This window comes from Triturus cristatus, chromosome 9, assembly GCF_964204655.1.
Source record: "Triturus cristatus chromosome 9, aTriCri1.1, whole genome shotgun sequence".
In the NCBI taxonomy this organism is placed as follows: Eukaryota; Metazoa; Chordata; class Amphibia; order Caudata; family Salamandridae; genus Triturus; species Triturus cristatus.
In genome coordinates, this window is record NC_140592.1 from 466,303,763 (window position 1) to 466,328,159 (window position 24,397).

Below are 24,397 nucleotides of genomic sequence, written 5' to 3' on the forward strand. Positions count from 1 at the left end.
ACAGCCATTAAATTGGCAGGATGGGGATTGAATTATCATTTTTTATGGAATGGGTATGCGTCTAGTTGCGATCTTCCCTGCCATAATAAATGTTTCTAGGACCAGGTTAGAGAACCTCATTTTAGGAATGCAAGCCATTGGTGAGCACTTGGTGTCTACCACCAACTGTCCTCCAATGTAAAACTTTAGAAAAGGGCATGAAATCACCCTTGGTGGTGCCAGCAGGGACATTTTCTATCCAGCCGGGACAGAGTTTTAAAGTCCACATTCATTGCACTGAGCTCACTCATGGTCCAAAACATGGAGTTGCATGCTACCTGCCACCAAGAGCGCTTCATCGTGGATCTGTCGCGCTATATAAATGCGAAACAATTCAATTCTTCATCCAAGCATCGTAGATTTGCAGTGCCGTGTTTCTACTACAGTAACCGTGCCCATTTGGTATTGTAGACTGCATAGCATGTGTTCAGCGACACTTCGCCGGACCGCCATTGATGTGGCTATTGATGTGGCTATTGATTGGTCAGTAAACATACATGCATTAAAACCAGGAAAAGTTCACACTCAGAAATGGTAAGTGCTGTTACCCTCGGAAGTCAGGGTACAGAACTATCAAAGGAAGCGAACATAAGCGTTAGTCAGAAGATTACAAGGGGAAAGAAAGACCACCGCGAGTTAGCGGCAGCGTTAAAAAACTTGTAAACATGACTTGACGTTGTCATAGCAACCATCTGCGATGAGAAACACTGATGAACGCAGCCGGCGCTCAGGTGTAGTTACATAAGGCCTCAAGGAGTTCTGCTGTTGTTCACTCCACCAGAACCGTGGCAGAATGACGTAGGCAGGAAAGCTACAATTCCGGCGTGAAAATAGAAATCGAACAACTCCAAAACGCCACCAGTGCAAGAAACAGTAGGAAATGCACAGCATGCAGCAATTTGTCAGAAATTCAGTGGACAGTTGCACAACTGATGCAGCATCACACTGTATTTGTATTTACTGAAGAGCTGCATCATTTAGGTGTATAATGGGGTGGACTGCCGGGTAAGCTCCAAAGTTAAATTTGGTGCGAGTGTCACAAGAGACATTATCACATGGTGAACTATAGGGTTAGGTCCAATGCCTTATACAGATTAGGTGTCCAGCTCCTGTGAGGAGGCTTTGCTTGGTTTGACCTATTACATGGTTTACTAACATGGGAATCAGCCACCCCAATGCCTCGGTTTGCTTTTGTGGGAGGGTACGGGTGGGTGAAGAATTCTGTTCCGCCAACGGAGTTCCCAGAGATTTGCCCACTCCGCAAAACTCCGTGGATTAATGCGGAGTGGAGTATTTTTCCCTCGAGCGGTTTGCCAATGTTAAGCTGGCGAGCACTCGCGAGAAAAATAATGTGCACTAGAACTCCTCCCAGCAGGATTTCTCAATGCCGGCGGTCACGGCAGCTCGCGTTGCCAAATCAGCCGTTTGAGTTGAGGAAGCAGTCGCTCGAGTAGAAGGTCTACTCCAGGGGCAAAAAGGAGCGGCGCCCTCTGACATGACGCGTAGTACAGTTTGTGCTGATTTTACAGCATGGGACAAACTCCTGGCGCAAAAAATCAGTGTGTGCAGCGCGACCTAACGGACTCCGTCAGTGGCGTTAGTCCACAGAGCACAGTGGAGTTTTTACGGCACTTCGCTAGGTTCCGTGGAGAAGAACTGCGCCAACTCCACCCAGGAATAGGTGTGGTTACTCAGCTAATCCTGGATTTTAAACACCCACCCCCTGTAAAATCTCCTCTGCCTTCTCTCCAGTAGGCTACCGAGGTGGAATTTATTCTAAGGTTCGTATATATCCTAGGCTAGCAAAAGTGCTATATTTGCATGCCGTGGGGCACACCGCCAATGGTGTCCATCAGGGCTGCTGCAATTATAAGTATTGGCCATGCCAATGTTGCTCTGGTGTAAACTATCAGCCTTTTCACTTTATCAATGCTTGTTTTGTACTGTCATGGTTCCTGCAAAATGTTAATCAATGGGTTTGCTGAAGTGTCCTTATCCAACTTTTTTAAAAACTGGACCTCAAGAGGGTCACATTATTTCAGTGGTCACTGGTACTTAAGGAACTACTTTGTGTGTGGATGTGCTCCTTGTGAAAGGGCAGAATGCGCTCACTCACAATGAAGTTAGCTGGTGGCTGAGGTGGGCTGACCCACATCCCTAAGCTGCATGCTGTAGTGGGCGGATCAAAAATGTGAATGACACAATAGCAGACCTATGGAGGCAAAGGGCTAGTGGAAAGCACCTGTAAGCATATTATACATATAACTTTAGTAAAATCGAAACCCGACCTAATAATATTAAGAATGCACCATCCCTGCACTTCTTGTAAGGGATGTTCTACTAGCGAGGGGCAGTCTTGGCACTTCTCAGCAGGTCTGTAATACTAATGACGGGCATAACATCATTTCTCAGCAGGGCTCGTACACCGGGAACAGACAGTAGCAACACTTCTAGGTAGCGCTGCTGCACTTCTAGTGGTGCAAGACTCACATTGTACTGCGGGCCTGATCTGTACCGGCACTTCGCCTCAGCACTGGTGAACTTTTAATGGGACCAAACTTGCACTGGTCCAAGGGCCGCAAGTGCATGTAATGGAATGGTTAGACATTTGCATTGTATTCTCTTTATTGCCAAAATACAAATCGGCTGAAACTATACATATATTAGCGTAAAGGGAACACACTTGGAACTTAGGAGAAGATCACTTCCAGATCAGTTTCAGTTAATAAGATAATGAATTACACAATTAATACCTCTACCCCCCCCCCAACTCTTTCCGCCTCTCTGTTCCACATATCAACCATGCTATAGTACAACAAAAATGAGGGGGGTTTGATTCAACAATGCTATTTACATAGCAAAATCACCTAATTAGTATGGTGTAACATGCGGATGTGAGCAACTACTATGAGGCCTATGATATAACAGCACGTTGCGGTGAGAAATAGAACACTACAGCGTGTACGGCGATATACCACCAAATTAAATGTGTTTAATCCAATAGCAGCTAACAAGGACAATTTGGTAGGCGCCATTGCCCTTTTCTAAAGCAACATAAAAATTTGGATCAATATAGTCTAAATCCTCAAACAATCATGGGTGCGAATAGGGTACTCCTGGCAAGATTGGACTAGCGAAATGTACAGGCGAACAAGAGAAAAGAAAAGGATGAAAAAGAAATATCAAAATAAATTCTCCCATCATAGTAGGGCTATGATGTAATGCATTTGTTCTATGTATCTGAACTTGTGCTCCACAACGAAGCCAGATGCCTGGCTAACCATGGATGCGTATATCATGTCCATCCCAGTACCATGCTTTTAATGCAATAGTTACAGCACATCTCTACAGAGCTTCTTTAGTGCATTGAGACAGTAATGGTGTCTATTTTTTGCTGTGAGACAATTAGTATCTCAGCAATTCCCTCAAGGAGCAGGAGAGCTTCAGGCACAAGGTGGCCATGATGGGACATGGAGCAGAGTCCCAACAGCTCCAAAGAGGTGATGGAAGGGATGCAGGGAGTGCTGGCTCTGCCCAGACTGGCTACGTGAGGGTAGGACAACCGTCTACCTTATTCCAGGAACTGACACTACACTTTAGTGTATAGACGAGCCGGTACTGTTGCCGTGCAGCTTTGACCCTACTGGGGTTGTGTATTTAGATCAGCAGGTACCACTTATTTGGGTGCTGTAAGGGTGGTCAACCTCACTTCACCCTACCGTTAACCACTACCAATAAGTGTAGGTAGATCCTAATTGGTCCTGATGAATTGCCATCTAATATATTAATGGGCAAGAAACATGTTGACCGTATTGACAAGCGCATCATTTCACATCTTTAGAGTGAAAATACACGCCCTTTTATTTTTAATTAGGGTAGGGGCCACATTTCATTAAAATAGTTTTGTGTGGACCACCTCCCCTATTTTAACACACATTCATACACATTTCTTTCACCTACACTAACGTAGGGCCCTCCCACGCACTTCACCCATCGGCATAAGGAATAAAGATTTCCGCCAAGGAGGCCCCATCACGGGTGCCGATCGGGAATTGCAGCGCCGACCCGATAAGGAGCAGACCCGATGATGAAGCAAGACACCTAGCTGGCTGGGTATGTGAGGGTCTTTTTCCAAAAGGAGAAGATCCTTCTCCGTACTTCTCTGACTCTACACCACTATATGGAGCCCATGAACACAAACATCCATCTGTTTTAGTATTTAGGAACTGCATACCACTATTATAGACATTCTTCTTTCTTGCCTGCCTGGGAGCGGGTGGATGGGAAGCAGGGCTAAGAATCGGAGGCGTCAGGACAAATACCACTGAGGGGGAAGCCATCACAATGGATAGAAGAGCAGGACACATGCCTGGGGGGAGGGAAAGAGACTACATCTGTGGGCTATGAGGTACAGGGGTATAACTGACCATTGACTTCTAGTGCAGGGAGGGTGGGTGGGAAAGTATATTTTGGGGGCAAATGGGACAAAACTGCATACCGGAAGTCTGGAGAAGGATACACTAATTGCCAAGTGCATATAGGGTACCAATATGCCACCACTACATTCAAAGAAAGTCTGGAAGTTATTGCAGGAAATACAAAACACTCCATGGTAAAAGCAAGGTTTAGTTACGCATTCACCATGTCCTACCCTGTAGGCAGGGCCTCTAGAATAAAATATCAACCGAGGCTCCAAGTAAGCGGTAGGGTTGGCTAAAACGTGTAGCAGTAAAAAGCCAAGCTTACGTGCATGTAAAACAGCACCTTCTGTGACACAGTCTCATTTCACTACTGTGGCATTTTAACACATATTAACACTTTCTGGGCAATGTTTTGCCTCATTAGTACCAGTTAAAGACCTTAACACAGCAATCCGCAACTAATAGATGGCTGGTCAACTTTGCAAACTGTCTACTACTGCGAAGCAACAGGTGTGCATTTTTTGTGAATGCCTAACCCGTTTGAGCTAGGGGCATCATAAAGCAGGTTATGGGCAAGTGTAGTTAAATCAATAATCACATGAAAACCACCACAGCTCACACAATTTCAGTGTCCCTGGCTTCTAATCCATTGCTTGTAAAACGACTGGGACAGTTTTCCTCTAGCGGTGCTAAAGTGCCACGAAGCCAAACCGTTTCAAAACACGGAACGACGGGAACATATTAAAATCTATATGCAACATTTTAGGACGCCTCTTGTACGGTAGTAGCAACCCGTGCACTCCTTCTGATGCCGTGCACTCAGACCGTTTGACAGCTGTCGTTTGAGTTACCATTCACTGGTTTGGTCTCTTGTATTGTATTGAAATTGCATTTATATAGCACTTACTACCCCCGATGAGACGTTGTAGTGCTTTTCCCGTGAGTAGCACGCTACTCCGGAACCCATTAAGGATTAGAGGTGAAGTAGTATAGTGAAATATGAAAGCAATTTGGAGTAGTGGATATGTTAGTCAGTTATTTGGCTTGAGAAGGATAGAGGAGGGATAGAAGAGGGGAAAAGGTTTGCATTTATATAGCGCTTCCTACCTCTGATGGGGTGTTGGAATGATTTTTGATCTGTGTGCTACAGTGACTAAAAACATAACCAGCTGGAACACAGCCCAGAGTTTTTACCCCACGTGTGACACGTTTCTCTGCACCCTGCCCTGAAACACACTGTATGACGGGTAGGCTGTGATCATACATATTTAACCCCATCCGCCCCCTCTTGCACCCCACACGCCCTACTTGTGCCCCCTCCATTTCTTGCTGTCACAGTCCATGAGCCCACCGTCCTTGTGTCGAGCCAGGGTCGGCTTTAGGGCAGTGAGACTGGTGCGTTCGCATTGGGCACTGACCTTTGGAGGGGGCGCTTACCTCAGAGGGGGCGCTGTGTTTAGCAATAACTTGTGATTGGAGAGATGAGGGGGCACCTTTGCCTCGTGGTAGTCAGAGAATCCGAGGAGGTGGTCATGGGATGTGGGGGCGCCAAAAATGATTGTCGCACCGGGCACCACCGGCGCTAAAGCCAGCCCTGTAACGAGCTGAGTGCAGCATGGCAGACTGGGGGCTATGGCTTGGGAGTCAGAAAACAATCCACACAGTTTAACCAATTATTACCAGTTTTTCTCTTTGTTTTTCTAGTGTAACTGGCCCTGACCTCCACTTGTCTGTTACGCCCATCTATAGTCCCTGTAAGGACCCCTTGAACAACACTCCTCTTTGGGTTTGTTTTTGCACATTGATTACAGCTAATGGCATTTAAGGAAGAAATATTGAAGTTGGTTGAGATGGAGGAATGGATAATGCGGTCTTCCATTACCAGTGAGTTTTCACTCATCGTGTGAATAAAAACCATGCTCTCTCCTGTATCTTTTATAATGATATTTTAGTTACGTTATTAATGTCATTCTTGACTATGGATTCAGTCCTGACAATTTTTTAATAAAACTAAACAGTGGCTCTTCGGACCAGAAAATTGATGTATTTCGATGCCTAAAAATATCTTGGTGCCTTGGTCTGGGGGAATCCAGGGCCAAACAAAGTACAACCTTTCCTTAACATTTCAAACTGTCCATCAATCCGGATGGAGTGCACCTTTCATAGTTTTACAACACTCGGGTGTCGAGGATTAGGTTGCCTACCTGGGGAATTGAATTCAATGCCTCCACATGTGTGCTAGTAAAATTGCTTCATGATGGAGGACTATCGCCAAAAACAGGACCACAGAACGTCCATACGCCGGCGACATTCTAGCTCCGACGTTATCTATCTATGTCTGGCAAACATGGGGATACATGTAAATGAGTCAACTCTCACCCAGTGGGGTATGGAACTAACCACCTTTACAGTTTAGCCCACAGAGATGATATAGTTATTTTGGCCTTTACAAAGATCACTCAATAATAGCTGTAGACTCAGAAGCACAACCTCAAGATTAATCCCACCAAAACTAAGACAATGTCATATGCAGATCCACATAACACCTTGCAATGTAATATTGAGAACTGATCCATCGAAAAGTGATTAGTTACCTCTATCAAGGAGCTACATTTTTCTATATTTTTAACTCGTGATAGCTACATTCTCCAGTACCAACTCGGTGTGACTAAAATTTTAGCTCCTGTTTCTCTAGAGCCAGCAAGGATGGAAAATGTTTTATTTTAAATTCTCCAAAATATTGGTCATTTTAAGCTCATTGCGAATGATAACATGTTTTTTATATAAACAGTAAACACTACTACTGCCACCTGGTACATTTTTAACAGCGCTGTGGCTATTGATTGATTGAAATCTGAGTACATGGATATCAATGCCTAGTTAAATAAACAATACCGCATTTGGGACCCACAGAAGCATCTCTACCACACTGTCATGTGGTTGCTGCTTTAGGAGCCTATGTGTACCCTAAAATTGCATTTTGTCTACCAATTTTAATATTTGTTCATTCTGGGAGAGACTATATAGATAGTTTCTTCCCATAAACCCTGCCAAATAAAATTAAAAGACAAGGAAAAAGCCTGCACCCCCGGTACCATTTCTGTAGGAAAATGTGAGCTATAAACGGGTGGAGGAGGCCAGGTACAACTGTAAGCCCCTGTGCCACTACACCTGCTGCACTAATGATAGCTACACACACCCCTGGTACTGACAATATGGGAGAGGACCGCCATTTTGTCTGCTGTAGCTCCTCTGACCTATGAACGCAAATATAGTCCCTGCAAACAAACATCTGTGAAACTCCAGATATGCACGATACCAATAATAGGGTTTAGGCTGTTTTGATTGTTCTGTTATTAACATAGATATGAAAGAAGTGAACAATACTTTTGGACTGAAGTGATAACACAAAGAACTCACAAGCAACTAAATGGTTGAGGGACCCTGGAGGTGGTGTGGAAAGACTAAACCATTTCCACAAATTTGCTGTCCAGTTGATCTGGAAGCAAAACAGCATCCAGAGCCCGCCTGCAATAGGTCATGGTTTCTGCATTTATACAGCGCATTGATGCATTGTTGGGGAAAAGCATGTTACATGCATGTAAAGTGCTGTCGGTGGGTCTATATGCTGAGAGATGGGTGATGTGAGCGAGAACCAGAGAACAGCTCAGGTCATGCTGCGTTGGTAGAAGGAGACTAACCTTGTGGAAATGTAGAGGGGCATTTAAGCAGGGAGACTGAGCGATGAAGACCTTGTGGGAAGAGGCTGGCACATTAGTGCAAGTGACTTGAGGTGGACGTTGACTGGATGTAGGCGCTGCGCGCGAGCACCAGCGATTTTCTGACTGTAGTGCACAGTTACACTACCAAAATTATTTGCATTCCCTCAAGGTTCAGCATAAACTGGGCCGTGCAAGCGAATTAGAGTCACTGAGAATTACCCATAAAAACAGCTCAAAACAAGTTAGCGTCTGAATGGATGAGATAGTAAATAATTGGGAGATGATGATGTTAAATTCAAGGTTCTAGCAGATACTCGGGCTCAGATAATGGCAGAACACGCATCGGTTATCTCTGGCAAACAGTACTAATGAAATAATGTCACAAGTTCTTTGTTTGCCTTCGATTAAGTGAGCTGGAAGAGGGCTAGTTGAGCGTGAAATATGCGAAACAAAACTTCACCACGGTTGCCTGGGCTGGACCAGCCGGACTGCCTATGAGCCTAGATATGGGAATTGTATTGCAAAATATCAGCTGTGAGGAAACAGGCTTTTGGCAGTTTTACACCCCCTTTTTGGCCCACTTTGACTACTAGGCACTGTTGTAACGGCTCAGAAATGCCCGGAGCCCTGCTAAATCAGGGTTCAGAGTGTCTGCTCAAACCCTTACAAGATTACATGGTTGATTGGCTTGTGCCCAATTGGCATAGCCTAACTTACTTCCAAGTCCCTAATATATGGTACCAGGGGTACCCAGGGCCTGTAAGTTAGAGTGTCCCCTCAATGACTTCAGCTCTTGTAGCGGCACCCTGAATAGGATATGGTAAAACTTAGCCACTACAGACAGGACAGGCAGTTTAAAACTGACCGCTAACTCAACTCTGCCATTAAGGTAATGGCAAAACCCAGTCCTCACTTTTTTAAATAATATATACAAGTCACCCCTAAGGTAGGCCTATCGAGCCTGAAGTCAGAGTGACGTATATTAAAAGGTTGAACATGTACTTTGATACATTCCAACAATAAAAACTCTAAATAGTCCTTTTTACGGTGGAAATGGCTAGTAGCCCCATTGGTAAGTGCAGAGTTACAGGCTGACACCTTAGTCCTGCTAAGTTTTGACTGGAACTACTAAAGTTGGTACTTTAAGGTATCAAAAGAATCAGTGCATTAATTCCGGTTACAGTTTAAATCAAACCATGTCACTTTAAGGTACGAAGAGCCTGTTTATGGTTGCACACAAGGACTGTCCTCAGAGACAGACTTTTGGCCTCCTGGGGAGATGTCTGAATGACTCCCAGGAAAGGACACAATAGGCGTTACCTCACCCTGGCAGGAAGCCACACAACCATAAGCCCCAATTGCAAGCTTCAAAAGGAGAAGCCACCGTTGAAGGGCAAATGGGCAACACTTGAAAGAGGGGCTGCTCTTTTGTTTAGGTAGACAGGATGGCACTAGGGGCGGAGAGGGGAAGCCAGTTGTCAAATTGTTATTTCAGGAGCGTCAAGCCCCCTTGGGAGCAACACCTTTGGGTTGGACTACGGAGTTTTGAACACCAAGTGAGGGTTTCAGACATACCGAAAGTGGGCATAATAAGGAATTCTGGGACAGCCAGATGCCACACTTCTCAGCAAGTGTTCATCAGGTGGGAGGGAATCTAGTAGCCCATTGGCTACTGACCGCATCATACCCAAGAGCTTTTACTGGACAAAAAAGGGCTCCCATGGCACCTAGAACTCAGATCTTGTTGGACTGGAGAATCGAATTGAAGAAGGACTGCCCTGCTACACCAAGGCCCGGCAAAGAGAGGCTGCACCAACGGAAACTGCACCTGCTGAACCTGGTAACTAACAAAGAAGAAGGGACAGTGCCTGCTGTATCCTGCTTGTGGAGATGTTGGTTCCTGAGCCCAGCCGAAGAAAGAGATTCCAAGGGTCAGATGGCTGACCTCCTGTTCACAGCACAGTACTGCAACAGCTGAGGAAGCCTGCTGGGGTTTGGTTGGGTAGTCCAGATCTTTGAATCGCCACTCCTTCCTGCCGTGCAGCACCAAGGATCAAAACCCCAACGCTCAAATGTTGCCCCAGAGTCTGCTTGACCCGGGAGAGTCATCAGAGTGCAGCTTGGCCATCCAGAAGCCAAGTTTTAATAAGTCAGTAGATACAGAGTCAAAGTGCCTTAATAGGAGTGCAAGAAGCAGAAGAACACTAATAAAGACATTAATAAGTACTTGGTCAATGCACCATCGAAAGCAAAAACACACAGAGAGAAAATGAAAGCAGAAAGCGCTGAGCAATGAGAAGCAAGAAAATTACAGTGACGATGAAGCAACCAATGGTTAGAAATGGGAGGGCTCTACACCTCCTTAAAGTTTATAATTAACAAAAGACCTGTAAAGCACATGTACAGTCTCCGGGGAGACCTAAAAAGAAGGGACTGTGTTTCGGAGATTCATTGCACACTGAAATTAAATTCATTGTAGCAGTGCAAATGCCTTGAAACTAAATTCTTAAAAGGAAGAAACTCATCATCAGAATTTCGGTGGAGTAGGTGTGTTGGGTGCTGGGTCATGCTTTCCCCTGGGGCTGGCACACGTGAAATCTTCATTATCCCTAACAAACTGCATGGACCAATCTCTGGAGCTATGAAAAACAGTGAAAGTATCTTTACGCCATAGAGCGGAGGACAACCCAGATGCATAAGGCTTCATGCAGAATAGTCAGGTGAATCCCTACATTCAGCAGTGACATTTATGGTGCGAGGAAGTGCTTGATTTTTCAAATAAATAAATAATTGCAAGAGTCCAAAGTTTTTCTTAGGAGACAGGCACTGCAGAATGCAATGGTTTATGAATTACAAGGCTGTCTCGTCCTGATTCAAACTTGTGCATTTTTCTTTCCCACTCTATGTTTATGACTCTTTCCATCACTCTTCTAGGTTATTTTTCATTGCTGCATTCGTCCTATGTTACTGTTTACCTATCTTGTTCTCTCCCATTCCTCTTTCTCTCCTTACTGCCCTTCTCTCTCTTGCGCTAGGTAAATGTCTGATAAATTAAAATAAGCCTTGGTCTCCACCACTGGTACACATTACGCAGTAGAGGGAAATGCTGCAAAAAATATTTGGAGCAGCTCAGTGGAGACAGATATCAAAGTGATACGTGTGAATGTTTTATATGGAAAAGCCCAAAAGGTGGTAAAATTAATAGGATAAGCAGGAGGTGGCATATAGCAATGGGCGAGCCCAAAATGTAGGATCGGTCTTCATGTCAACACTGGAGAATGCCAGATACATAGCCAGAGAAGCTGTATGCAGCTCTCTTTAGGCTGGACTACAGGGTCTAAACACAACAAGCATTGGAAAAGCCAATAGGTCTCATAATGGCTTTGCTTTCGGCATAACTGTGGGAATCACCCCTCCCTCCTCATCCTCACTCCCCCGGTTGTGGGAGTGAATAGAAACAACCCTCCCTTACCTGTCTAGCGCAAATGCTGCACCTCTTCCCCAGCCAGTTACGGCTGTGAGGGTCACGGGTGAGCAGAGAAAGGGGAGCAGGAAGAATGACAACACGTAAAACAGGGGAGGGGAGTGGGAGCAAAAGTAACGGGTGGAAAAAAAGACAACACAGACGACTGGGGAGGCGGTGGGAGCAAAGGGAGTACTGACAATGGGAGGGGGTGGAAGCAAAGTGAACAAGGACAACCGGAGGGGGCAGGAGGAAAGTAAAAGAGGACAGGAAATTACTAAAGAAGCAGAGGCAAAAGAAAAAGTAGTGCGGGTACCAAAACATATGGCCTGTATCGAAAGGATCCATGCAGCAGGGGCAAACGCCAGGGCGAAAACAAAAGAGCCACAAGGAGGGACAAGTGTACTCTTGCCACGGACTAAAACTGTGGCATTTAGAAAGGCAGACCAAGTAACCAAATCACACGCGGTGGGAGTATTCTAACTTCCCAGAGACACTGCAGCATGCCTCGCAGAGCAGCGCAAGCGCGCTGCCTCTAGGCTCGGCCTAAAAAGGTCACTCTGGTATCACACGGTCAGGCCTAGAGCTTTAGCAGCACAGGTCATGCCACACCACAACAGCAGGGCCTATCCATGAGCACCTAAGGAAGGCCTTCTCCTACGAACCATGGGATCTCTGTACTCTCAGAAACCTGAAGCACTTAGGAAAAGGAGGAGTTGAATATTCCATATTTTGCTTTACGTCAACCTCCTACTGTAGTGTTCTTTATTGAAAAGAATTAGGCGGACTCGATAGCAGCTGGGTTGGTCTGCCTCTGCAGGCATTGGATATTGCATCTGACAGACACAAAGATCACTTTCTTCTGTGCACTTAGTTTTTAATTCAAGCCCATCGCTTACTTGCTCTCCTCATTTCCACTTCTCTCATTTTCTTTGCACTTATGGACTTCTGTGTCAATCTCACATTCCTGAACACAAACCGATCCTACAACACTTCTTAAACACTGCATACATTTTGTGCCCCATCTTGTATCCCCTCCTTCGATTTCATTTTTCGCTCTCAATGTTTTATTTATAACACTGAACCCTGTGCTCTCTCAATTCTTTTTAGATTTAGCTACTGACAATGTTCCCTGTCTGGAAAAATTAATGTCATCAATTCTTCACAAAAAGTACAATAAGACCCAGAACACTGAGTGCACCCTCTTTGGTGCTGCCTTTCAATTAGTTGTTCATGGTTGTCCCCCGCTTTATTATAGTGCCCATCAAGGTCATCTCATTTTGTTACTGGTTGGTTTATCCTATTTGTGTTCCCATTAAGTCTGGTGAATCAAGTCATCCTTTTCTGTGTCAGTATGTGCTTTTTGATTTATATAGTTGGAAGGCACAATTAGGTTTTAATTGCTCTTTTATGACTTAATTTAGGAAACAAATGCTGTTCAGATTAATTTATCTGTCATACAGAAAAAAAAGAAAAAGGCAAAGGCCTTCTACATCTAAACACCCAGCGACAGAAACAATAACCCTGTATCCATGTATGTGGCCCCAAATCTGCTCCAGTTTTAGAAAAGAGCTGAAAACACACCTCTTTAAAGAACATTACATCATGAAACAGTAACAATCCACTTCTGCTCCTGTATCGTTCCTTAGACCCTGCCCAGCGCTCTGCTGCTTTTTGCCTAAATTCACAATATATAAACACCACATATCTAAAGACACAACGCTACTCACTAATCACACGACCATTCATTGTTTCACTGTCATGAAAACGTTGTTGGATTTACAGCTTTCTTTTTTCACAAAGTAAAGACGTGCATGGATGGATGCTTTCTTAACAATGCTAATACTTGCCTTTTTGACTAGGACCTATTGTGTTAAATGTGTATGCCCTTTTAAGTTCACCACTTAAAACACAAACTTAATCTGAAGACAAGAGTTTGAGGTTGGTAGGATCTACTTGAAACAACATTTCCAAGCGTTCTTAATCAAACCAAAACAGCTACCATACTTTTTGTTAAAATAGAACAATTCCTGGATGGTTAATAGAGTCCCTGAGCTGCCTCGGGCTCAAAGAGAAGGAACGAGATTCCTGTACTGAGATGGGTCATGCAACTAAAGAACAGATAAGCCTTCTCTCTTAGGGTGCCTCCAAACCGAAAGCAACTTAAGTGTACCAGTGTTTAATCTGCAAATCGAAAGGCCGCTTGTAATCATCTATAGGCCTTAACTGATAACCAGTTAAAGCTTCAAAGTGACAATGTTTGTCTTTACGAGAAATACTGTAAGGGTGTTACCAGATCTAGAATGTGTCCTGTCAATGGAAACCTATAAAAAAGGATTTGCACTAGTTAGAGTCTGTCTATTACTAAAAATATAAACACTTAAACACTTCATCTTTTGCACATTATGGGAAGGGCTCCCGGTTTTATGGTATTTATATTTTTGTCATTTCTGTCTCTATTTATCCATATTTATTTTTTGCTAATTTTACCTGTATTTATCCATATTTATTTTAGGTGTTGTGAAGAAAGGAACATGAAATGTGAATATTTCTGCATTTATTTAACTAGTTAGTGTGCAATGGTTTCAGCACTATGCCCATAATCTCCTTGTGTTTGCTTTGTTTGCCCTAAGTTGGCAGGGTATGCCCAGACTTGGGTCCCTTGCTTACTTTGCCACAGGATTCAAGCTAGCCTGACTGATGAGGAGCGTTACGGAACCGGTACCAGGATACTAGTTTCCGGTTCAGGGAAGACACGGCTTGGCAGTTCCGGATGGACTGTTCTCATGAGGCACAGGGTCAAGACTGATTTGCAAAAAAGCTGGGTCTGAACTGAGGTGGCGAAGTGAGCTAAAGAACGAAGATGGATTCAACCCAGATCTGTGAGCGGGGGTGAGTGTGTGAAAAGTTTGTGCTCCATCCATCATCTCCTTGTGTTTTACCAGTTACATTGCACAGGGTCAGAATATATTTTGGGTTTTTTGGCATGGTGAAATCAAATAACGTGAACAGAATAAAAGAATGTTGACCTGGAACCGGGACTCGAACCCGATTCCGCATTTTCAAAAGTCGGCAGATCTGGCCGTAAAGCCACACCGTCTCAAGGCTGTTGAGTAAAACCTGTGAAACCATCATTTTTTCCGAACGCTGCCCTGTGCCACGCATACTTTATAGTCCACCGCATGCGCTAATGTACACAAAATTTCGGAAACTGTTAGCACGGGGCTCGGTAAAACCTGTGAATACATAATTTTCTCCGAACGCTGTCTGTGTGAGGTATTCTTTAAAGTACACCGCAAGAAAAAACAGAAACTGTTAGCACTGGGCTCCTACGTCTAAACCGACATTCTACAGCCAAAAAATGACGTTTGCATCCATCTACTTCGAAATCTCCACCAGCCATTCATCTTTCACAACAAGGCAAGTGTATATAAGATTTACTCAATATACACTTGAAAAGAGACAACAATCTTTAAGAAAAGTCGAATCTAAGAGACCGGCGGTAAAAGCCAACGACGCGTGCTGATGCTGAATGACACCACTAGAAAGTGAAGACAGGAAGCGCCAGACATTTCCTGGACAACCAGGAAAGGCGGCGCGTCGCCAGGCCTCAAGCAGAACGGGTTAATTTCATGGTATTTTGCGGGCATGTCCTAATGTCATGGTGCTCGGCCCATTTCACGGTCACTTAAATAGAAAAGGCCATTAAACGGGTACGTGTACAAACAAACGCACTGTCTGTGTGGCCCAAACGGAGGGAAGGATTGTCAGAGAGGAGCTTTTACGGAAATGTCGGCGCGGCTGTCAGTCCATCTTCCGATTCCAATACCAAGGCCCACAATAAAGCGCAGAATCCAATCATTAACGAAAAAAAAGTGGTGAGTACCAACTTAAACATTCAGTCCTAGCTTGGAAAATTGCGATGTCCCTGTTTGCATGCCCCCGGAGTACACATAATATACATGGGTGCACATATGAGCGAAGGTACAATTCCTGTGCTAGTGAAGCGGGCATATGGCGCTCACACCCCAAGGATAAACACAGACAACAAGAACTACAAATAGCTGGGAAATGCGCCTCGGGGCTCTCCAATTATGTCTGAAAAGCAAAGGCTCCACAGATCACATGAAACAAAGTAACAAACAAGCTTTGGGAAAGCCAATAGGTAGGGTTTCCATTCTTAGTTGTGAGCCTGACCTACTATCCTGGTGCTGCATCTGGTTCCTTGGGATGCCAAAGGGGGGGGACCAGGCTCTTCTAATCAGTGTTTTAAGTGGAACTAAAAAAAGTGTGGGGGAGTGGAGAGGATTCCTGAAAGGGGTGGGCTTATATAATTAAGGGCTCAAAGTAAACATACAAGCTAAACTTAGTGTACAGTGCACCGCAGCACACACATTTGCATAGAATCACAACTGCAACTGGCATGTGTGACTTGTGGACTTGTATTCTGAACACTTTTTTACCCCGGACACGCACTGTAAGCAACTGGCACTGCTTTCAGCTATAACTCACTTTTACCCCGTCATAAGCACCTGGATGTGACCCAACTCAAATTATGGACTAGATAAGAGTAATATGCTGCCAGAAAAAACAGTATCTTGGAAAAAGCAAACACTCATAGAGAATGTAAAATGAAGTAAACAGTGGCACCCGGCATGGCTCGTGGGTGCAGGGAGGTAGCGATTGGTGCGCAATGTAAAAATTAAAAAAAATAAATAAATAAGCATATACCTTGCCGCCGGGTCCCACATCTCTGCTCCTGCTATCCTCGTCTGACTTGAGGAACAGGAAGCACAGTCAGGCTCCTCTAACCGATCACAATGCTGGTCTGAGCATCCTGGTTCGACGCTCAGCCAGAGAGTGCGGGCCTGGGCATGTTCTCCACGCTGGTTGCAATGCAGCCTGCATTGAGAACAGGGAAAGTGCGCATGACTGTTTTGGGCAGCCCGAGAGGGCCGGCCAAACAGTCATGTGCACTTAGGTGAGGGCAAACCACTCCTCCCCTGACTTGGTCCAAGAGCATAAGAGCCCTGCCCGCCAAGCAGCACGGACACATCCAATTATAATAACTCAAAGTTATTATTATTTTATGTGTCCTTTACTTTGCATTGCTTAAAAGCAGTGGGGTGACGCTTCTCCACTTCCGCCATAGCGGAGGAGCCACCCTAGGAAGTAAAGCATGTGAAATATGTTCAGGAACGACATGGATTACCTTACCGTTTTATATACTCATTGTTCAGAAATCTATCAGTGTTTTTCCATGAATAGTTACGGACATGAAAGCAGGGCCCACATGGGACCCTTTTCAATATCTGTTTCAAATTGCTACCGGATCTGAGCCCCAGAGGGATCTGGAAAACACACACGATGATGGACGGCATGTTGCACATTGGCACAACATTCACCCTCAGTCACATCTGGGTTTAAGCCATCGTTACTTTGCTCCCCACGCCACCCCAGTTCAGACATGGCCATATGCAAATCAGCCTTGACCCTGTGCCTCATGGGAACAGTCCAGCCCAAACTGCCAAGCCAGGTCCTCCCTGGACTGGAACCAAGCATCCTAGGACCGGTTTCGGGGTTTCACCCCTCTTCAGCCAGGACAGCTTGACTCCAGTGGCGTAGTGAGCACGGGACCCACGTCTGGGCATACCCTTCCCACATAGGGCGAACAGCAAAACACACAAGATGATGGACGGAATGTTGCACATTTGGCAAAACATTCACCCCCAGTCACAGATCTGGGTTTAATCCATTGTTATTTTGCTCACCACGCCACCCCAGTTCAGACATGGCCATATGCAAATCTGGCCCACTTAAAGCCCTGCCTCTAATGCAACAATTAAATGACGACCAAGTGTCGCAGCAATTCATTTGTTTCACTCTAAGGTGAACCAACACGTCCTGCAGTGAAAACACCAAACAAAACGATTGCTTTTTGTACAGACGCATGCACTTGATAAAGAACTAAAAGTGACAAAAAAGGGGAGAATTGAGTGCACTTCACAGATGTAAAATTGTACCTCATGTATTCCAATGGAAGCTTTTGCCAGGAGGTAGAATGAAACATCCAAGCAGCCAATAGCATGACAGTGAAACTAAAATATATCCGATTCAAGATGTGATTGACAATGGGGCAAGCCAATGACTGAAAGTGCCTAATGCAATTAAACCCAAGAGGTTGACCAAATCATACTCTTTTCATTGTAAGCAATAGGTCATGCAGACAGCTTCACTGTCAAGGTAGATGAAATGACCCAAATACAACAGCTATAAACTTTTTAAGTACAGAAATTATTCAAGGAGGCGTATGGAAGAAAAACCTAACAGAAAATACCATATCTTCAAACAGACATTTTTAAGGTAAAGTAATTCACGAAAGTGTTCTGCATTATATATAGCTTAACTGTTTGTACGCATACCTCAAACTAAACGTGGGAAAGCCGTAAAACGTACGTAGCAAGAGTACATTATGCGATAGAATGCCCGCATGAGATATATCTTCACCATTTGATCATTCAGCCGGTGCTTGGGAGTTAGAAAATTGTGACTTGGTTTAGAAAGGCTGCATTACTGTTTTGGGGAAGTGAAAATGTCTGCAATTTAATGCACCAGGTTTTTTCCCCAACTTAGAGGGAAGCAGATGTTTTGAGGACCTCAGCCATGTCCAGTGAGTGGGCTTCTTTTCCTGTAATTGTTTACGGATGTCACAACTTGACTGTTGTTATCTGGGATTGGTAAGGCTACAGCTCCGGAATTATTTGCGTGATGAACTATCCCAAACTATCGAATATAAGGAACTTGTAAGTCACAGAGCAGTTGTATGACCTAAGAGAGAGTCATAAAGGAAGGCTGGCTTCCATTACACCCATGGAACCCTCAGGTGACTCGCAGTGTCCGTTTTACCGTGAGGGCGCTTTATTGCGTATAATATGTGGCACAATAATTACATTTCGCCTAACCTTATTTCAAATCCTTGCTCTTTCGCGCCCATGGATGAGAGATCATCAAGTTGTAGGTCTTTAAAATAAATGAGGAATTTAGAATGTGACAGCAAATACCCGAACAGGCAACTTCTAGTTTGTAGCATGCACATAATTTAAGAAGTTATATATTGTTAAGGCACAGATATTTCCTGTATGTTTTTTTAAACATACAGCAGAAAACAATCTGCTTTGCTTTTCGTATTTAATTAGATCTGCTTTTGACGGCCTGTTTTTAAGGACATTATAAGGGGGTTACAATGATTGGATTTACCAATGAAATGGAAACAGCTGCATAAGTCCTGATGGGAAAGTACTGTAACGATATTATTCTCAAGCGAGTGTATTGTTTCATTGTTTATGGGCCGTTAATAAGCTAAACACCTACCGCTATAAAACAGTGAGAAGTGGAAGGTGGGGCCGGCATCGGCCCCACCGCCATTATGGTGGTCGGCCGTGCCCCCGTCCCGGTGCCCCCGCATTGGTCGGGGGCCGTGCCCCGGAAGTGATTGGATCACTTCCGGGGTCATGGAAGGCTCCTCCACGCCCCGGAAGTGATCCGATCACTTCCGGGTCGCGGGTGACCCTTTGCCGGAAACCAGTTCCAGCTGGTGGCTGGGCGATCCTTTAAAACCGGGGGGAGCGCGAAGTGCAGTCTCTTTGCACTCCGCTCCCCTCGGTAGCACACCCGTCGTGTGTGCCCCCTCCCTCGGGAGGATCTAAAACCTTTTTCCCCACCCACCATCCCTGAGATAGACGTTTGTTTTGAAGCAAAGTATGGTTAATGTGTTTTTCCACAGGGTGTCAATTATGAAGTCGAGTTGAATGTAGTGAATATAAATGCCTTTTTTTTGTCGTGTATTTAGGCGGCATTTCGAGTCAGGCGGTAAGGTCATCGGTTGGAGAGTCTAAATTTACTAATCTTTTGGGGCGACTTATTAAGTGGGGCGCCCAGAGGGGAGGGACATGTGGCTCTCACCAGACTCCAGGGGCAGTTGCAACCGGTTGGTTGGAACGGTGCGGGGCCAAAGGGGGGTTACGCTTTCCATTGGCTGGTTGGCCACCCCGCACGCGGGCGTAAGTAAGCTGCGCTGTCTGCATGGCCCCTTTATGGAGTAAGTTTTGAACGTATGGGGGTTGCCTGGTGGGAAGTACTTCCGGGTCAGCTGGGCCCACCGCGCATGCGCCCCCTGCGCATGCGCCCCCTGGTTAGGGGGCGCGGGACAATTTGGATTAAAGGGGGAGGGGCCAGCGTGTTGACCTTGCCGTAGGCCCAAAGGAATAAGCAGAAATGTGATCAGCAATATGCTTAGACTAGGATAGGAACATTATGTATTAGAGTTTTGTTAAGGCTAGGAATGAATCAAATGTACCGAATCCTGTCTTGTCATTTCTGGGTAATTGTATATTTGTTTGCAAATATGTGTGTTTTGTTAATAAATACGATCGGGGGTCTACGATCTACAGTTTATCAGTTAAATACATTTAGAAATATATCAGTTGCAACTTAATTTTTCACCGAATATAGACTGAAGCGGCAGATAAAAAAAAACTTGCTTAGTTGCTTTGAATAAGTCATACCATGGAGGTATATTCTTGCTTTTCTGTACTGAAACCTATTAATGCAAGTAAATAAACCATACTGGCAGAACTGTCTCCTAACCAGCTAATGGCTTCGCATTTTAAGGGAACCATGTTGCAGAAAAAAGAGATGAAACCCCAGTTCTTCCGTTTAATACAGAGCAACATCATGACTCAATTGTAATAAATTATTATAGTAGAGTAGTGATGCTGTTCTACAATTACAGGCGAGTTGTGATGACAACTGGACTGTAATAAGGAGATTAGGCAGAATATTGTACAGGTATTGCAGGCCTCCGTGTCTTGTAATAGCAACAGTTAGGTTACTTAAGGTCAAGACGCGACCAAAATAGAGTCAATGTACTGTAAACAGATGTTAAGTACGGGTTGAAGAGACAACTTGCTTACTCAAGTGAGGGCCTAGACATTCCCAACTCTTTAGCTCTGCTAGGTAGCACCAAACCATACAGCTCTTCAACACCTTTTATAATGTTCTGTTGTTGCCACAGTCTTAATAACCCCCCCACCCCCCCACCCCTCCCCCCGGACGAGGATTAGCAAGTACTACCACACACACCTTACACCTTAGGGTAAACTTGGGACAGCAGCTGAATCCCCTTACTAACCCCAATTGACACACAGGGCAGTCAGTAGCAGCTGGTCTCGCGGCAGAGTGGTGAGGCGGGGAAGGGTGGCGGACAGATGACAAAAAATTAAAATAACTTACTTGCTCCTCGCCGATCGCCGCTCTCCCTGCTGTGTACATGCTGAGGCTCCCAGACTGCTCACGACCAATCTAAGTGCTTCTCTCATACTGGCCAGCATGAGAGAAGCGCTAGGACTGGCCTGAGCGGGCTCTTTTTCTGCTCCAAAAGAGACTGGGAGCCTAAGCCTGCTGTTCTCTCCACCAGACAATGCAGCTCGGATTGGTGAGATGTTAATGCGCATGACTGTTTGGCCGTTCTAAGACGGCTGGCCAAACCATCATGCGCACTGACAGAAGTGCTGCCCACCTTCCGTGCCGGTCATGGCATGACCTTGCCCCCAAAGACTCAGCTCCGTCCAGAGGAAAAATAAAATAATAATACTGTTTTATTTTATTCTTTCTCTTAGCTGAACAGCAATCACGCTCCTCCGCCATAGTTAGGGAGCTGCCACAGTCTTGCACCCTTACCCCTGCTCGCATACAGTGATCCCTGGACAGACTGGAGGAACCATGATACAGGCAAGCTCATCAGCTCAGGTGAATCCCGACACACCTGCAACCTGGACACAATCAGACTACAGAACAAGAAGTGTTGAGAAAAAAAAACACATACACACACACTTTTCTACCTACGCACCCAGGAGCTAAACGTCCCATAAAGACCACCCAATGATGCTCCAATTTAGGAAACAGTTGAAGACATGCCGCTATAAAGAACACTACACTACAATGCTTTAACAGTCCACAAACCAGATACTTCTCATATCACTCGCTGACTTTATCCTCGTCTTTGACCCTGTGCAGCGATCTGGTGCCTTTTGGCTAGGCTTGTGCTATAGAAATACCACACATATACATACGACCAAAACCTGCTAGATCCTAAGAAATTAAAAGGCCAGGGAGGTTCAATGAATGAATAAAATGAAGGCCAGAAGGCTGAAATAGTCAAAGAAAGGCAGGAGATAGTTGGTTGATTTGTTTAGAGCTGTGGGCATAGAGTATCTATGAACTTGTATAATGTTTAAGGACTCATATCAGTGTGTACGGAGATGCCAGCCAACAATGTCAACTTGCGAGGCCCATCTTGACTCATCCATAAAGCATCCTTTTGAAGAACCTTGAGATACATACCTTTGAGCTTTTCACGGTCTGAAACAAATCTGGGACCGACCATGAAAGACAATAATACACATACACAAGAGAATGCACATATGTAGTACTACCAACACTTCACAAGGCTACCCAGTGATCCATATATGAAAATGAAGGCACCAGTGATGGACAGCCTAGAGTACAGGAGATGGTTTCATTGGTGACATGCTCAGTTGCACCGTACTACACAGGTAAGAGGTGAGCAGGCAGGTTTGCCCCAATGTCTTACCCACAGTGGTGACCAGGGTGCTGGCAAAGAAGAAGGCAGAGGCAAAGTCCCAGTTGCTGTCGGTGGTGGCGTTGCGTAGGAGGGACACCCCATACTTATTGGCGTTCAGCACCTTCTCCAGGAAGGTCTCCAATTTGCTCTCGTTCACGCAGACGTTTTCCCGCAGGAAGTCGGCCTTGAACTCACGCAGCTCCTGACGCTTCTTGGTTTCGTAGGGCCCCTCGATGTTGGAGACCACCAGGGCCCCCAGCAGCAGGTAAGCCACGTAGATCACCGCCAGGATAGTCATTACCACCCAGGACTTCATGGCAGAGGGTGGGCAGAGGTAGGGAGCTAGTCTGCAGTAAGTATGGTACAGGCCCAAGCAAGGGACCACTGACAAGGGCCCCTTCAAATGGGTAGAGAGGGCCGGGCTCGCTGTGACGGGGCTATCTGCAAAAAATGTTGATAAACTGGGTCAGTGTTAGGCAGTGGGGCCCTCAGAATACACGGTCTGCGGTCTAGGGCCTGTGGTGCCCTGTGACAGGACTGTGAGCTGGAGGTGGGATTAGTGCAAGAAACTAGCCTACTCAAGAGGTAGGGAGTGGCGAGAGTGTGAGTCAACTGGCAAAGAGACTGTCGAAAAGTGGGTGCAAACAAGGAAGAGACTGCGACCGTGCGGAGAGGAGCCTGAAGTGAGGCCAGCTGCTAGAGTGCTGACCCTGGGGAGAGAGTGCACGCAGGGGCGTACACCAGGGGAAATACAGTGAGAACACGAGCGGCGGGTTGTCAACAAACGAAGTACAGGACAGTCAGTGTCAGAGAAAGGGGGAAGAGACTCTCAGCAAACGGGCAAGTGCTTGTCACGAAATGGGCCAGTAAGTGCAAAAACGGGGGTCAGAAGGGGGCTCTAGAAGAGACTGCGGGGTTGGAGCTCGGGTATTTAGGAGGAAGTGTATTTGTTCTCTGTGAAGAGACTGCTGCTCGGAGGAAGTTCTGATGGAAAGCATTAACCCGCTGCAAAAAAAAAAAAGTCAGCTGACAGTATCCGTCTCTGGTCCTTTGTCCCCCCCAGCGACAGTCGCTCGCCTGGGCTCAGGACTGAGCTTTCGATCACCTGCCCTCGGTTTACCTATCCCCGCTCGCTGCTCTCTTCCTGGTTCTCTTCTTTCCCCTCCGCGGTTGTCTGGGCACCTCCTCTCGACAGACGTCTCTTTTTCCGCCTCCCACTCCTAAGCGAGGAGAGCGACCGGCACCCCTTCAGGAGCAGGGGTCACACTCCCGTGTGCGCGAGAGAGCGGAGGGCCCTCTATCCCGTGAGTAGGGAGAGGCTCCACCCCGCTGAAGCAATCACTGCACGGGGGAGGAAGTTCCATGCGCGGGGAAGGGGACTGCCCTGAAACTTTTCGCAAACCGTAAAGAGGCGGGCAGTGCGCTCACGAACAAAGACCAGGGCACACATGTGAAACAGACACCTACAGAGCCCAGGCGCCCTTCCCTTGAAACAAACACCGACAGAGCTCATGAGCCCTCCCCTTCAAACAGAGTAAGGTCGCCAGATGAATCCACGTCACCAGGAACACAGCGCCAGGCCTCTTTTTTTTAACAACAAGGTGCATTGTGGGAGCTGTAGTCTTGCTTCTTTTCAAATTGAACTTCTTGGTTTACCATAGCTGGAAACGAAGGTTTACGGTAGAAAAGCCCACGGCTGGGTCAGGTGTCCCTGGTGACTGCGTCATCTGGTAACCTCAGTCCAGACACCTCGTCTGTTAGACGGACAGTAACCGATCCTAGGGGGCTCTCTCCTGTCAACCTACTCTGACCGAGCCCCCAGAAACGTAACTCTGTCCCTCCGAAACTACAGAACTCGGCCAACCTTCCTGCAAAATAGACATCAACAGAACCGTGCAACCCCCATAAAGGAGAGAACAGAGCTCCAGGCCACCCTGCGAGTTACCGACAGAGCTCGGGTGACCCCGGGACTTATACACCAAATACCCTGAGAAACAACCGGCCTCGGTAGGGTTACCCGACTACTTTTTTTTCCCTCCCGCCCAGAATCTCCGCCCTCACCTCCCCGCAATAGTTGGGCCCCAACCGAACCCAGGGTTATCTTACCTGC

The 24,397-nt window shown here is 45.9% G+C and overlaps 1 protein-coding gene across 2 annotated transcripts in view; it reads right to left on the minus strand.

Annotated features, from left to right (window-relative positions):
- LOC146798151 (potassium channel subfamily K member 6-like) overlaps positions 1 to 23,833 on the minus strand; it is a 163,317-nt gene extending 139,484 nt beyond the window's left edge. The window contains exons 1-2 of one of the 2 annotated variants that reach the window (XM_085625402.1): positions 23,408 to 23,627; positions 22,297 to 22,728 (exon numbers count right to left, since the gene is read on the minus strand). In XM_085625402.1, coding sequence (XP_085481528.1) covers positions 22,297 to 22,603 — 307 coding nt within the window. In that variant the 5' untranslated portion in view covers positions 22,604 to 22,728; positions 23,408 to 23,627. Of the gene's footprint in view, positions 1 to 22,296 lie in introns of both variants that reach the window. The other variant, XM_085625401.1, reaches the window with a different exon arrangement.
- Positions 23,834 to 24,397: the final 564 nt, after the last annotated feature.